This window comes from Equus przewalskii, chromosome 1, assembly GCF_037783145.1.
Source record: "Equus przewalskii isolate Varuska chromosome 1, EquPr2, whole genome shotgun sequence".
Classification (NCBI taxonomy): domain Eukaryota; kingdom Metazoa; phylum Chordata; class Mammalia; order Perissodactyla; family Equidae; genus Equus; species Equus przewalskii.
Genome location: NC_091831.1, coordinates 132,822,278 through 132,839,217, shown reverse-complemented (window position 1 = coordinate 132,839,217; position 16,940 = coordinate 132,822,278). Strand labels below are relative to the sequence as shown.

The window sequence follows — 16,940 nt, the reverse complement described above, 5'->3', positions numbered from 1 at the left end:
TACACACAGATGTTCATTGCAGCATTTGAGTTGCTTCCAATTTAGTTGAATGGCAATATCTTTAATAAATTTTGGTACATTCCTGTAATAGAATGCTGTGAAGCTGTGAATGAGGTAAAGCTGTATGTATTGCCATGAGAATACATCTAAGATTATTCAAAGAAGAAACAGGTTGCAAAGCAAAATTGAGCAGACTCAAGCATTAATGAAGTATTCATAAAAATTAAATATTTGCTAACATGTTTGTAAAATACAATAGGAATGTATAATAGCAATATATATTCAACTGCATGGTGCCTGTGTTTTTCTTCCAGATGCTTCTTTGACAAGACCACTTCATCATCAAGCCTCTGCTTGCCCTCACTCTCATGGAAACCCTCCTCCTCAGACTCAGCCGCCACCTCAAGTGGATTATGTTATTCCTCATCCTGTACATGCTTTCCATTCTCAAATATCTTCTCATGCAACGTCTCACCCTGTGGCACCCCCGCCTCCAACTCATTTAGCCAGTACAGCTGCACCAATCCCTCAGCATCTTCCTCCCACACACCAGCCAATTTCACACCATATTCCAGCCACAGCACCTCCAGCACAGAGACTGCATCCTCATGACATGATGCAGAGGATGGAAGTTCAGAGGAGGAGGATGATGCAGCATCCAACGTATGTTTTATGTTTTTTAAAAGATAATCACACTTTATTCCTTTTTCCTCTATTTCCATTGGTCTTTAAAACTATAAAATCTTTAGAAGTGATATAACTATCAAATCCTCAGCTCACTAATAAATTAATTCTTTACTAACTAGAACCTTCCTCTGTCTTATCCTGAGTTGTAAGTGTTAACAAAACAAGTTTATGTCTGGTTGTTTAGTGAAATTAAACCACGTTCAGGGTATGACCCAGGGTCATTTATTTTTACAAATCAATCCCCTTTGTCTTTTTCTGCAGTATTCCGTAGTAAAGATTAGTGTTAAAATTGATGATCTTGAGGGCCATCATATAAAGTTATCAAAGATTTGATTTATTATATTTATGAACAAGAGGGAAGAAGAGTATTAGTAAAATTTTCAACAACTGCCATTGAGAAAACAGTCTTCTTGGAGCCGGCCCAGCGGCACAGCAATTAAGTTTGCATGTTCCTCTTTGGCAGCCCGAGGTTGTGGTTCAGATCCACGGTATGGATCTATGCACCACTTGTCAAGCCATGCTGTGGCAGGCGTCCCACGTATAAAGTAGAGGAAGATGGGCACAGATGTTAGCTCAGGGCCAGCCTTCCTCAGCAAAAAGAGGAAGATTGGTGGCAGATGTTAGCTCAGGGCTAATCTTCCTCGGAAAAAAAAGGAAAAACAATTTCTTAACTTTATTTATAAGTTTACATATTAAAATATTGTACTTCCCAATCACTATGAAAAGACTATCATTGAACTTTTTGTTTTCTTTGGGAAGTTAAGATATGATTTTCTAATTCAGGACAGCAAACTCTGTTGGTCTAATTCTGCCTGCCTGTTTTTGTAAATAAAGTTTTATAGAAAAATAGCTACATTTGTTCATTTATGTATTGTCTATGGTTTCTTTCATACTATGAAGACTAAGTTATGTAGTTGCAGTGGAGACCATATGGCCTAATATTGCAGCCAACAATATTCACTATTTGGCCCTTACAGAATATGTTTGTAAAACTCTTGATCTAATTAATGATCTAGCACTTGTGTAACTTTTTCCTTTAGTTATAATTTAAGGCTAGATCCAGAATCTGGCTACTGCTGCCATTCTAATATAGCAACTCTTTATATAGAAAGTTACCAATTTAACATTTGTATCTTCAGTATCTGGTGAACTACTTGTCCTAAATCGTCAAGATTAAACATGCAAAATCTAAATGTGTTAGAAATTAATAGAACATAAGAATTAGACTATAAAAGTGAATCCCTGGAACTGTTTTTAAATGCCATTTGTTTAGAACTCTATGACCATTTATATTTGTAAATTTGACTGACTTTAGACTAGACAGAAAAAATATAATAAGCTGGGATGCACAATAAAGAATGTGAATGGAGCTAATATCAGTTTCTGAGATGTGTTACCATGTGCTTGCATGTGTTTGAAAAAAACTGCAGAAGGCTGAAAAGTTTTTCTCTTAAAAGTTTTATTCATTAAAATAGGTGAATATTTTATAGTATAAAAGTGAAGTAAAATAAAATAGTTTCCATTTTCCTGCCTTATATGTTTATATAAAATAACTTTGTGCCTGCAGCATTTTCTGGGGTATTTAATTTTTAAAAGTTTGTTTCCATTCAATTCCTATTATTCTATTTTAAATATCTGCTGTAAAGAAGGTATACAAGATAATGTTAAAATTGCCTTTTTTCTTGGATGATTTTTGAATTGGAGACGTAATAAATGAGCAGTGAGAATTTGTGAGGTTATGGCTTCTTGATTTATTATTAATTATTAAATAATTTATTTTATATTTTTATAATTTGTTTAGAATTAATTTCATGACTAATTTATAGATATTTATATATTAATACTAGATTGTTTTTTCTACATTAAGAAATAACCAATTATTCAATTATTTCCAGTGGTCTTTTTGTGTTCTGTGTTTCCAGGCGGGCACATGAACGCCCCCCACCCCATCCACATAGGATGCACCCAAACTATGGTCATGGGCATCATATTCATGTGCCTCAGACTATGTCCTCACATCCTCGACAGGCTCCAGAGAGATCTGCCTGGTTAGTATCTTGTTTATTTCAAAGCTCTGCTCAGCAGTTTATGGTAAAACTACTAGAAGAGATGCTTTTTAGTGAAAACTGAATTCCCTCTTAGCTGTGAGTCACTGCCTCTGGGCAAGTTATAGAGACCTAGAGAAGAGTAGGAGCTTGAGTTCTGGGGCAGGGAACCGTGTCAAACAGGAGGAGAGCTTTGGTGTTGTTTTTCAGAGGCGTCTACTATCCAAGTTAACTACCTAAGTGGGGATCCTACTTTACACAACTTTTTTCTCCACCCCCCACCTTTGTTCTCAGATTTGCTTTACCGCTCCTAATCCCTTCTTTTGATAAGGGAAATCCAGCCTGCATCGTCCTAGGCTTGTGGTCTTTCCTAGAGAGATGGAAGCAGATTTGCAGTAATTTTCTTTCTGAATCCATTGTCTGTAGGCAGTCATTGAGATCTTGATCCACAGTGACTTTTGAGGCAAAACATAAAATGAGAATAAATAAATGAAGATTTGGCATTTACCAATTATACTCTTTCTAAAACTTTGTTTACCCTTGCTTTATAAGGTATAAAAGTGTTTGCTTTTCTAAGTACACTCTCCCATTTCTGTTGGTAATAAGGACAACTAAAAGTTAAACCATTCTCATCCTTTGCCAGGGAACTGGGAATTGAAGCTGGAGTGACTGCAGCTACTTACACACCTGGAGCGTTGCATCCTCACTTGGCCCACTACCACGCACCACCTCGACTTCATCACTTACAGTTAGGAGCCCTTCCTTTAATGGTAAAACAGGAAGTTTTCACAATTCTCATTTATTCTCCGTCTAAAAATATTCTTCCTTTTCTAAATTAAATTTTTACTGGAGTTATTTTTTAATATATTAGTTACAGGTGTTTTAATAGAATTTTAGAATTATTATTAAGTGGAAATGGTGCTATAAAAAGGTATTAAATATATTAAAGTCTGTATGTGTATTTGCATTGTAAAATGTACACTTCTTAATGAAAAAAGTGGCAAAGTTTTTCTTTTATACCAAGAGGACGGTCTTGATGCACTGTCACTAGGACATATGCTTTCATAAGTGGTGATGGGTCTGTTCTGATGTATTCATACTTTATTTTCTCATCTGCAGAATGACTGTACTAATTCTCTATATCTGATTTCAACAGATTCAGATTTTGTTGATACTAATTTGAGTTCTAAAGAACAAGTTCAAAATTTATTGTTTGCTTTTCATAATACATACTAGTTATAAAACTAGTACAGAGAAGGGCGTAGTTTTGTCTTGTGGAGGTAGAGGCACTGCAGAGAAGGGTTCCAACATGTATGATTATACACGTGACTTCTGAGCAGGCTTTGGAATTGAGAATGGTGCTCTTCAAGTGGCTGCAGCTTGTAAAGAGCTATCAAATAGCATAAGCACAAGGAACTGCAAGTTAGCTGGTATTTCTAGGTCTTAGGGGTGAGGGTCATTCAGCAATAAGGAATAAAGCTACCTTGCCAAGAAACTTGGACTCAGGAACCATTGAAAGGGGGATGTTCTGATCATATTTATGTTTTTAGAGTGATTTAATCAGATTGTAGTTAGAAAGACCACCTCCTCGGTTGTATGGAAAATAGATTTCAGGGTGGGAGGAAGGAAACTAGTTAGGGCATTATAATAAAAGAGGTAAAAGTTGATGAATGCCTGGACACAGGCAGTGGCATTTGGCATAAAAATGATGGGACACATTCAAGTAATATTAGGATGACTCCCAGATTTCTAGTGTGGGTTATCAGGTGTATAGTGGTGCTGTTCACTAAGTTGGAAAATATTAGATGAGGGTTTAGGGAAGGGGTTAGGTGAGTTAGATTTTAGATGTATTAATTCTGAGATAACTGTGTGTATCAAGGTGGAATCTCCAGTAGGAAGTTAAGTTTATGATCTGAACCTCCAAACTGTAAACTGATATCTGAGTTAAGGATATGTCGTGATCTGTCAATATGTAGTACATACGTGTCACATATCTGTCATAATATATGAATCCATGGAAGTGGATTAGATTTCTAGGAAAAATGTGTAGACTGACAAGAGATTGGAAAAACCTTGGAGAGTGATATTACTGTATTTAAATGATAATACTGTACTTCAAACAAAGGATTCTGGGAACTGCCTAGAGAAGTTGAGGAGAAACAAAGTTAGAATAATGTCAAATTAATGCGGTCAGTAGTGTCTTACCACAAAAAAATAAAGTTTGACAAATGTTGAATGCATTTGGCATTGGAGTGGTTATTGGTGGCTTTTGTCAGAATGATTTCAGTAATGGTGAGGGATGGAGATGGGGTGCTTCTCAGATTACAGTAAGGAGGATGAAAATGTGGAGACAGTGGATATAAACTATGTGCTTTATAAGCTTGGCTGTGAAGGCAAAGTGGGAAATGATTCCAGGTTTAAGGAGATAACTTAGCTTTGGAGACACTTGAAGGTATTTTTAGGTTTAAGACAGAACAACATTAGAGAGGATTTGTTTGAAGATATAGAAGACAAGGATGGGTAGTAGTTAATTAAAGATGGCCTGGGGTAGAGAAATAGGAGAAGATGGTGGCAGATGATAGAGAGTAGCTTTGCATAGGAGAAAGAGGAAGCTCATCCATAAAAGCCAGAGGAAGAGAGACTAGAGAGGGTTACAGGACAAATGCAGGTTTAAGTAACTTTGGGGGCAGGAGTTCCTGTCTGATTTTTTGTTTTCCTTGGAAATGTGTAGGAGGTGGGTAATCTGCTGAGACTTGGATAGTATTGATCTTAATTATAACAAAAATTGTAGATATTTAAATAATAGGCTCTTTGAAGGTTAAAAGTTATTACTTATTTCAAATTCTTTTCCACATACGAATTGTCTTTTAAAGCTATAGTATGTTGGATTCAATGAAAACTGATTAAAAAATAATTTTGGAGATGTGTTTATAAAGATGGAAGAATGGTGATCTATCCCAGAATTTCTGTTTCCTAATACAGTCAACTCTTATATTCACAGTAGTTATGTTCTATAAAGTTGCTGCAAACTCTGAGTAAGCCAGTACTGAGCCATTATTCCTAGGGTAAACACAGGGTTGTTACTATATGCCTCTGGTCACGACCACCAATTAATACATAACCTTATTTTAATGTGTATTTCTGTTTAAAGACACCCGATTTGGTATATGTTAGTGATTCATTAACATTGAGCTCATGGCCAACACCACCATAATTCATGCCTGAATGAAGCTTATCTACACATAGTTGCGCTTCACAGCCTTCTTGAACTTAGGAACGCTAGCCAGCACTTAAACATTATGCTTGGGCGCTATTTTAAAGAATAAAATCACCAATTAAAAATACAAAAATGTGAAAAACATGGTACTGCAAATAAGACACTTGTTTATAGTATAAGAGCTGAAAGAAGGAGGCAGAACCTTCTGCCTCAGCTACAAACACACATGTCGGCAGCTCAAATTTTTTGCTGCTCTGTGCATGTCCACGAATGACTGTGACAGAACAAGTATTGATTTTGGAGTTACAAATAAATGTTATCAAATAGGCAGATTCACAATAAGGGATCCATGAATAATGAGGATTGACTATACCTAACAAAAAATTAGAAAACGCTGTTAAAACTTTCACTAACAGAACCAAAGAAAGAAAGGAGTAGGGTACCTTTGGCTATTAAGGAGTTATAGGAAAGGAAATAAAACTTTTATCTTGAAGTTAAGTTTTGTTGGGAAATTTTGTGCATTTCTTTTTCTTAATACTTTTTAATAAAGCTCTCTGAAATTGACAAGATCTTATGAAAATTTTACGCCTTATACATTTCCGCCACTAAGAGCATCGTTCTTAAGTTTAGGTATTTTCTGCTTAGGATTCTTTGTGCAAAATAAATCAAGTAGAAGAAACCTGTTATCTCATAGAACAGCTATTCTTTTTCTTGTGATTATATTTTAAGTTATTATATAAAAGATTGTATTTGATGAGGACCTTGTTACAGAATGCTTGTTTGGCGTTATGTATACTTACTGAAGTTGGATTTTGTGAGTAGCTGATGGGAGAGAATTGAGTGTCTGAATTATTCACTGTTAACAGTAAAACTCCACCTCTTCTTAATTGATTTAGCCCATCTCTTCTATTAAAATAGGTTCCTGACATGGCAGGCTATCCTCACATCCGTTACATTTCATCAGGATTGGATGGAACATCATTCAGAGGTCCTTTCAGGGGCAATTTTGAGGTATGTAATAAAGTTGATGAAGATATTTGCCACAGTATCTTTAATGCAGAAAGAGAATGTATGTATTATTAGTATACACAGTTGTATAGGGTTGCCACAGTGGCTGGAGATGAGAAGGCAGTAAAATGTCTGAATTTCTGATTTGCTTCTGGAGGTTATTACAGAAAAGTTTAAAAGCAGTATTAATCTTAGTGTTAAAAGTTACCCAAGTATTTAAAGAAGAGTAATTGAAAATATCTAATATAAAAGAATGTAGAAATTTATTAAATCAATATAAATATCAGATAAAGAACCATACCATTAAATGTGGGAGGGGGGACCTTAATGGTTTTGACTAAGCTTAATTTTTAGAGAAACATTGCTGGAGAAAAAGAAACCTGGGTAATTCTGTTTGTAGCTAAATATCTTCTTATTTGAATTTTCAGGAAGAACAAATCATTTGAATATGACAAAGTTTTGTTTCTTCCTACCAATTTGGAAGTTGAGTCAGTGGGACTTAGGACAGTCGTTTGATTTGTTCCTTGCTTAACTACAATGATTTCATCCTACACGTGCATACATACTTAGTGACTTAAATAGTACCATGTGGTAATATGTTGCCCTGATTTGTAAGGATAACTTTGCCATACCACTTTAGTTGGCTGAGAAAAAAATGATAAACAACCATTTGCCTTACCATATATGGCTTTTTCAACACTTTATTTATATTGCAGGTTTATAAATATGGAACTTTATTGTTTTTACAATATTGACAGTGCTGTTCAAGGAATAATCATCCTGGCTTTTAATACTAGTTATTCTTCACCTTCAGGAACTGATTCATTTGGAAGAAAGATTAGGAAATGTCAATCGTGGAGCATCCCAGGGGACAATTGAAAGATGTACATATCCACATAAATACAAAAAGGTAAGAATTTATTCTATGAAACGTCTACATTATTATTGAAATGCATAAAAGTTTAATATTATGGACCTTCTTTGAGTTTGTGGAGTCTGGCGACTACATTATTTATTGTTAAAACAATACATGCATATGGTTTTAAAAAATTATAAGTATAAAAAACATAGATACTCTGATGTTTCTTACTCTGCTGACCCCGATCTTCCTTCCCAGAAGAAAACTCATGGTTAAGGCTTTCTTAGGTAATCTTCCAAATATTTTTATGCATTTATAATAATGTGCATATGTATATTTTTTTCTTCCATTTTTAAAAATAACACAAAGGGAGTGATATGCACACAGTTTTGCACATTTTCTTTTCATTCTTTATCAGCACCCACAGAGCACCCATATTCTTTTTAATAGCTTACACAGAATTCCACCATATGGCAGTACCATAATTTAGCCACTTACTTTGATAGACATTTAGTTGATCTACATTTCTTATATTCTACCCTCAATTCTTTATGCAGTATTATGTCTAGAAGTTATGGAGTAGACATGTTAAATAAGTTTCTTTCAACAAATAACAATGTTCTGTGATATACAGAGAATAATAAAGTGTGAAAATTACTGTTCTTTCTACTTTTTATCTGTTTTCTGAGTATTAATGAGGTATTACCACTGAATTTAAGTTATTTCACCTGTCTAATACTACACTTAACATTAATTTATTTGAATGTTATTTGAAACATTAATAAAATAAAGTTTATTTAGCTATGCTCATAATAGGGCAAAAATAGAGTTTATATTGTGTATCATCCGAATTGTGGATTAAAAATAGTTTCAAACTAATGAATTTTTTTACATTTTGCTTTTGATGCTGATTATGTAAGGGTCTTAAAAGAACACTTAGTGGATGATAGTCACTTAATTCATCCATTAGTTTATGAAACTTGTACCTGAGATTTAAGTTGTGGGTGAATATGTGGTTTTGTTTTGTTTTGTTTTTCAAATAAACACAGATTTTACTCAGTTGTTCAATAATGTCATCTCTACTAATAAGGTAACAACTGATTGGTTCTCACAGAGGAAACTGCACTGCAAACAAGATGGGGAAGAAGGGACTGAGGAAGACACAGAGGAAAAATGTACTATCTGTTTGTCTATTTTAGAGGAAGGTGAAGATGTGAGGTAACTAGACATTAATTATCTAGAATCCATTGTCAGAACTAATATGAGAGATTTTATTTGAAACTAGACTAGAAACCAAATAAAGATTACTCTTGGCTTTGCCTGTTGCCATTCTCTGACATGTAGAATTGCCTTCTTATAGTGAGTGAAAGAATAAAAAGATTGAAGTCTTTGTATTACCAACACAGGGGTGGGGATGGGAAGTATACTGTCTGTTTTAGGGCCACACCAAGACTTGGCCATGGAAATTTTGTAGTCAAAATTGTCTAATATAAATCTTTCAGAAAAGAGAATTCGAGAGGCTTTAGTGGCCAAGACAGTTACATATATGTATTCTTCAAAGGTAAGGGAGGATCCAGATTAGCTCATGCAATTTGTTTTACAGCATCTTTTATAAATCAATTTTGTCCTAAAATTGCCTCTCAAATTATAGTACTATTCTTTTCTTGCAACTGTGTGATTTAGAAAATGTTACTATGCTAACCCAGTATTCATTTTTTTTAGGCATTTTCTTTTTATCTCTCTTAAGTAACTGTTTTGTTCCTATTCTGTTTTTTCTTGTATAACATAATCCCATGTGAAACAGGTTCTATAACTTATATAACAGAAGTATATGGTAATTTTGCTGCCCTAATTTATAAGGATAAATGTTAGCATATTTCTTCAATTGGCTGAGAGGAAAAAAATTATAAACAGTTGTCTCCCATACCACATAAAAGGTTATTTGAACACTGTATTTCCAATGAAGGTTTATAAGTATGGTAGATAACTATTTTTACAGTATTGACAATACTGTTCAAGGAGTAATTAGAACACTTCTTTTTAGCTACTATTTTTATAAAATATTAGGAAGTCTGAAAATGTATGACATCTCTTAATAGTGGATGACAGTAGAAATGGACATTTAAGTCATAACTTTTATCCCACTGTTACACCTAGATTTAGTGTTACCCTGTATTGCTTGGAAGCTTTCTTTATTTCTCAGTTTCTAATTGATAACTTAGTGAAGTGTACTAAAGTAAACATCTCCTTTTAAGTTACTTTTAAAAGTGTTAGCATAGTGTTAAGTGGCTATAACAATTTTCCCATGAAAACATTATTATTAACCATTAATCAGTCATGTACTTAAGTTTAATATATAAAGATTCTCTAGACAGAAAATAATATTGCATATAAGCCATCCCTTAGTTAGTATGACATGGCTGCTATATATTTACAACATGAGTTCTAATGTTTTTGAGAGAGAATTAAATGAGATATATTTTTTAAAGTGCTTCACAAGTGCAATGATTTGGTATTAAATATTTGCAGTATTATATAACAGAGAACATATTGCCAACTTCAGTGCATTGGCAGCTCATATATAGAAACAAAACTGGAATAATTGCCAGTGTAATTGTTGTTCTTAAAATTCTTGAGATTTTATATAGTTTGGTTCCATAGCTGTGACACTTAATTATCTTGGTCATTTATACATCATAGTGCCCAGACTGTTAATGTAGTATAGGTGTAACTTTCACTAAAGAGGTGGTTATTTATTTATTTTTTTTACAGAAGAGAAAGATGTCTAGTAACTTCAAAACACTAGTGAATCACTACGTGTATCATTTGTTTAAAAATAAATGCCATGTGTGGTTGTCATAAAATTAACTTTTGCTTTTTGTTTTCTTTGCCTATAATAGACGCCTTCCCTGTATGCACCTTTTCCACCAAGTGTGTGTTGACCAGTGGTTAATTACCAATAAGAAGTGCCCCATATGCAGAGTGGACATTGAGGCCCAGCTGCCAAGTGAAAGTTGACACCATGTTTCAGAACTCTTGCCCTCCCTCTCCTTCCCATCCTCCTGGTACTGCAGTCAACCAAAGATGGCATGACTTACCTGCGCAGATTTGGAAGCCCTGAACTTAGAGTGCTGGCTCTGCTATATGGTACAACTAATGCTAGACCTACAGTTTATGTAAACAGTTGATTTTGATGTATTTATAAAAGCTTTTTTTTCTAGATTTGACATTTTCCCTGTATCATTTTACTGTATTTTTGCATGGTTCCTTGTATTGCATTTCTTTGCACATATTATGGGCTTGTGACCCTAAACTTGCAGGCAAGATTAGCTGCTTTAGTAAGTAGGATTTTGTGGTCTTTTTGTTTTTTACATAGTACCAGGTCTTGAGAATTATGAATTTTTTTATCCATTACTAACCTTTAATTTAATCAATCATGTACTTTAGTTTAATGTATAAAGATCCTCTAGAACATAATATTGTGTATTAAGACATTCCTTAATTAGGACAAAATGGCTGCTGTATATTTACAATATGGAGTTCTGAGTTAAATACCATCCTTAATACTGGGAACAGAATACAAATCATATTCAATCAGATGCAGGTGGTATTCACATCACCAGAGTGATCAATAGAAATTTTCTTGGTGTATCTTTTTCCTTCAGCACAATGCAGATAGAGTTGAATATTGATATACATTTAGACTGCTGTTCTGATTGTATTTATCTTTTTCCTACATCATTTAGAACTTTATTTCCCTGATTAAATTTTTGCTGCTGTGAAACAGCTCTGATGAACACTAAATATTAATTTCAATTAGCTGGATTGTACATACTTGCAGATTTAACAAAACTTTAGGGAAATTGAAGAAGACATGTAGAATTTTGTTCAGTCTTCTGCTAAGCACGTATAGAAAAGATATCTGCTTATATTGATTTTGTAAACACAGTCAGGATTTAGAATTGCAGTCATTGGCAGGTATCTATGCATTCATAGAACTTCTGAAGGTCTTAGGATCACTTTTAAGGGATTTTTATTAGTTTAAAGATAAATAAAGTCAGCCGAATCTACATGTCTCTTGTTTTATTTCTCTTTAAACTTGAAAACAGTAAATCTGCAGATACTGTGAGGCACAAATTATACTGTCAACCTACTGTTGCTCTGGTTTTAGACTCCCACTTCATACATTACCAAGAGTCGATCACTGATTTAAAATTTTTAATTTCTATAGTTAAGATTTACTGCATAATATAGAATATAAAGATAAGTTAACGTACTAACATTTCTCCTTTGGAGAAAGTTTTAATCCACTTGAGGATGCATATTATCAAGATACTTTCATATACAGGATAGCCTAATTTTATTTGTCTAAATATGCTTAATATGCCCCAGATTGCAAATGCATCAGTCAGTAATATCACTGTCTGTATGTGGAAGACATGTTCCCATGGGTCATATGTGAAGATGTCAATAAGCTTGCATTAAGCCACCTGCTTTGTAAGTGGATTGATTAATAAATAACTTATATTTCTATTGTCTTTGTGTTTCATAATTAGTTTTTATAAAACAGTTTACATAAAACATCTTGGAATTCAAAAATAGTGATCTCACCCAGGTTGATATTTGCATAATTTGGTGTTTGTATTCACTCAGTTATGGCTGCTTGTCCTTTTTTTGTATTAGTACATGTTATACTGTAGTAATTGTCAGTATCAACATGCTTCAACATAATATGAGTAGAGGTGGAGGATGAGCTATGGTTAAGAAATTTGGATATAAAATTTTTAAAAAGCATACTTGATGATTAAGCTGCAGTTGTAGAAAGGCAGGGGGCAGAGAGAGAGAGAGTGTGTGTGACCCATGTCTGCTGTCTTACTGGGGAAAAGAGCAAGTAGACTGTCTTCAAGTCACCTGTGATGAATGTAGGACGGTGCCACTGGAAAACCCAGGGTCTGTGCCAAGGGACTGAAGAAGTACAGATAGATTTCTCTATTTTTTAATATTACATCAGATTTAGATGCATGACTACCTGTTGACCTGTTTAATAATTGCTACTAGGGTTTTTTATGTAGATACAGCATCATTACTTTAAAATTTATTTAATGCAAGTATTTGTGGTATAAACCTGAATTGTTAATACAGGAGCTTATTAAGCTACTGCAGTTAGTTACAGAAAAATATAATTAGTAATGAAACAAGTAAGGAAGAAAATAGTTTTTAATATTTTAACTTTTGTGCTTTGTTTCGATGTGTTCCATATCCTGCTGTATCTTATGTCAAAATGAAAATTTCGGTAGCTGTCCAAATACTTTAAAACTAAGATTCTCTTGTCAGCAAATCCTTATTTTTATTGTTGTTAATATGCAAGTGATAAACTGATACTTGAAAGAGTTTTCTTACTTTGGTAACTTTATTTTAGCTGCTAGCACACTTCATTTGAACCATAACAATTTGACATACAGAAAACTAGCTCTGTTTTAAAATGGTATTTGTAACACTGAAATTAAAATATAAACTCTGTGGACATTTCATTGTTTTTCACAAATGGGAATAGTTTAATTCTGTAGAAAATGCGTCTTGATTTCTAGCTTACCTTCCATACCCTGTGAAAACAGTAAATTTTCTTGCTTATTCAAGACTTCATGTGTTACAGTATTGGATATATCAAGGTTGAAATATCTTCTTTCAGTTATAGATTTCAATAGTTTTCTTGAATTAAAAATTATGTCCAGGGCCGGCCTGGTGGCACATTCCGCTTCTGCAGCCCAGGGTTCGCCAGTTGGGATCCCGGGTGCGGCCACGGCACCGCTTGGCAAGCCATGCTGTGGTAGGTGTCCCATACATAAAGTAGAGGAAGATGGGCACGGATGTTAGCTCAGGGCTAGTCTTCCTCAGCAAAAAGAGGAGGATTGGCAGCAGCTTAGGGCTAATCTTCCTCAAAAAATAAAATAAAATAATATAAATTCTATTAAAAAAAAAACTATGTTGAAAAAACCACCTCTTACTAAGAAAAATTAACGTTACCAATTTTGTGGTTGGGCCTGCTGGGGACAATCTTCTTTTTCTCCTGTGTATTCTGTACAAATTCGTAGGCCACACCGAAGATTTTTTGGAGTTGTGAGAAGAATATAGGCTTTGGTATCAGACTTGGGCTTTGAATTGTGCAGCTTTGAACAACTTAAGCCTTAGATTCTCAAGAGCCTTTGTAGGAAGAATGTTTTGACAGGGGAAGTGGAAGAGATGTGGTCAGTCTCCCATCACTGCATCCCAACGTGCTATTAAAAAGAAATGGATGCCTTTCACCGCACTGCTATCTAGACTGCCACACTGTTAGTATTTGCTCCGAGAATAAGTTGTCGTGGTGTGCCTGGGTTCCTTGAGCGTCACTGTTAGCCACACACTCCCTAAAGTTCTGTGTTATCCGTTGCTGTGAAATAGTTATCTGCTGCTTTGTAATCCCAAAACTTAGTGGCTTAAACATCACAGTCTGTTTCTGTGGGTCAGGAATTTGGGAGCAGCTTATAGAAGGCATATAAAAACAAAAACATGGATAATCACAAATGAGGTCCAGCTTGTAAAGAATTGTTTGAGTGGAGGCTCGTGAAGGCACAAGAAAGGTTTCTTTCCACCTCTCTGGGTCTCCCTGCTTCTGAGCAAGCTTATAGGCCCTAGAGTGAGACAGACCCATGCATCCTGCCCAGCCAGCAACAAATTACCTGGTTACCCATATAGGATAGATAATGTTGACCTGTTGGTCAAGGTGAATGCAAGCAAAGCCAAGGAAAAGGCTTTCCTTTTGTAAGAAAATGACCTGCCCCTGCCCCCAAAGAAATCAGCAATGATAGTTACTATTTTTATTTATAACTTAGTTTGGGTAACTTGAGAGAAAATTTTATCCTAACCACTCAAACCTTTTAAGTTACCTTACAATTGTTTTTCCTTGCCATCGAATTCAGTCATTTGCCAAGGTTCTGTCATTTCCCCAAAGATGCCTCTACAACCTGTTTCCATTTTTTCATTCTCCACACTCATCCAAGTCAGAGTTTTGTTACATCTTGCCTGGGAAACCTTTAGCTTTCCAACCCACTATAATCCATCCTTCGTGCTGCCCCCAGGGGTCAGCTTTCTGAAGCAAAGTTTTGACCAAGTCATTATCCTTAAAAACTTTCCATGGTGCCTCACTTTCTGAATCTGTTGCAGCTTTAACATGTCTGTGATTCAAAGGCCTGAGATTACTTTGTTTTCTCATTGTTCCTTCTTGAGTGCCTTTGCCATCTCTGCCTGCTAAAGTCTAACCCTTTCTTCAAAGCTCAGCTCAAATGACCCCTTCTAGAAAGCCTTCCCTCATCCACCCCCACTTTGAACTCATCTCCATAGTGCTCAGTATTGTATACGTTCTGCCTCTTAATAATAATTTTGTTCCTGTGTTTCTCCCCTTCCTTGTTCTGAACTTGAGAGTATGGCTCATACTTTATTCTTCTCTCTGTTCCCTGCAGTGCCTTGCACACACTGACATTTTAATTTTAATAGAACAAATATATTTTATCTTCTAGCTAGTTAAGAGAGAAAAGAAGAAATCAGAGGTAGGCAGAAATGGGTAGGAGTGGGGAACAGAAATGGGATAAGACCAACTGGAAGGGTGGCAACATGGTAGTATATTAGGAAGATAGCTGGGTTCTCATAAAAATCAGCTGGTGAAATGGTCATTTGCCCATTGTCTCAGTCACAACTTAATGATATATAAATCCCACTGGGCCCTTGATGCCCTCACTGTGATACTGAACAATGGCTGCTGAAAGTCACCATGGACAGAAGTGGACAAGCATACTTCAAGGATATAGAAACCACCTACATGAGCTGAGCTTTTAGACTTGTCCTATATGATACATTAGTACATAACCCAAATGAATCTTAATAAAAATTCAATAACAAATAAGTACCTTTTTTGTTCGATGCACTAGAGACAGAATTGGTGCACAAAACCAAACACTTGCCCTCATGGAGTTTATGTTCTAGTGCACTCATTAAATTAAGCAGCTTCCAGGAGTGAAGTTGAGATGGTCCTAGTGGCCTGCCATTGGGATTTCTAGGAGGGCTGTGAGGTTTCTAGCCCTGACTTAACCCGGGGCAATTTTTGCTTCTTGAAGTTCTTGAGTTCTCCATCAACAGTGGCTATCTGATTGTGAAGTATTCCCAAAGGAGGAAGGTCCTGGAAATCTAAGAAAACCCCAAGACCAGGAGAAAGAGGTGGGTATCTGAATATGAAATTGAAAGTGAGGAGAGTCTGACAAACAGCAAACAAATCTTCGGTGATTTAGAAGGGTAGTCCTGACAGCCAAGAGTCTACCCAAACTGGGGGATTTGGTGTCAGAAAAGAAGAGTTCTCATTTGGCACTCCAAGACCTAAACATTTGTGTAAGAGTCCCAGAATCTCTGTCTTTCTGTCTCTGACTCCCTTTCATCAAGTTGGAAGACACCAGGCAACAGCTACCTTGAAGCCCAATAGCTCCTGCCAAACCAAGCCACTCCCCTTGTCTCCAGTCATGTCAGTCCAGTACTGGTGGTCTGTGCTTTTGCTTGGGGGGTTTCTCTGCCTGCAATATTTTCCCTTCACGCCCTAGCCGCTGAAGTTCATACGTACACCTTTTTGAAGCAGTTAACCAAGAAATGAAAATAAAGTGAATTGCTCATGTAGAATTTTACCATACTGTAAAGGGCCATTGGCCTTCAAGAAATTTATCCTTGGTTAATTTTCTATTTGATTTCCTTGATAACTGTCAAATTTTTCCCATTCTTTCTGCCAAATGTAAACAGAGTGGACAATGGTAAATATAGCGGAAAGAGCACAAGCTTTGGAATCTGATATGAGTACAAATCTTAGCTCTGAATCTCCTAAGTACTACGATTGTAGCTAAGACATTTAACTGCTCTGAGCCTAGTTTCTTCATCTGTTAAATTGGGATAATACGTGAAGGATAACCAGACTTATTGTGGTGATCATTTTACAATATATACAAATATAGATTCATTATGTTGTACACCTGAAACTAATATATGTCAATTATACTTCAATAAAAAACGACAAAAAATTGAGATACTACTACCTACTTTATAAGGATTGTTA

The 16,940-nt window shown here is 35.3% G+C and overlaps 1 protein-coding gene across 30 annotated transcripts in view; it reads left to right on the top strand.

Annotated features, from left to right (window-relative positions):
- RNF111 (ring finger protein 111) overlaps window positions 1–12,354 on the top strand; it is an 85,042-nt gene extending 72,688 nt beyond the window's left edge. For 7 of the 30 annotated variants that reach the window (XM_070578844.1, XM_070578835.1, XM_070578855.1 and 4 more), the window contains exons 8-14: window positions 315–663; window positions 2,610–2,735; window positions 3,376–3,502; window positions 6,868–6,960; window positions 7,772–7,867; window positions 8,931–9,034; window positions 10,717–12,354. In XM_070578844.1, the coding sequence (XP_070434945.1) occupies window positions 315–663; window positions 2,610–2,735; window positions 3,376–3,502; window positions 6,868–6,960; window positions 7,772–7,867; window positions 8,931–9,034; window positions 10,717–10,834 (1,013 nt within the window). In that variant the 3' untranslated portion in view covers window positions 10,835–12,354. Of the gene's footprint in view, window positions 1–314; window positions 664–2,582; window positions 2,736–3,375; window positions 3,503–6,867; window positions 6,961–7,771; window positions 7,868–8,865; window positions 9,035–10,716 lie in introns of all 30 variants that reach the window. The other 23 variants (XM_070578792.1, XM_070578799.1, XM_070578825.1 and 20 more) reach the window with 5 other exon arrangements.
- The last annotated feature ends 4,586 nt before the right edge of the window (window positions 12,355–16,940 follow it).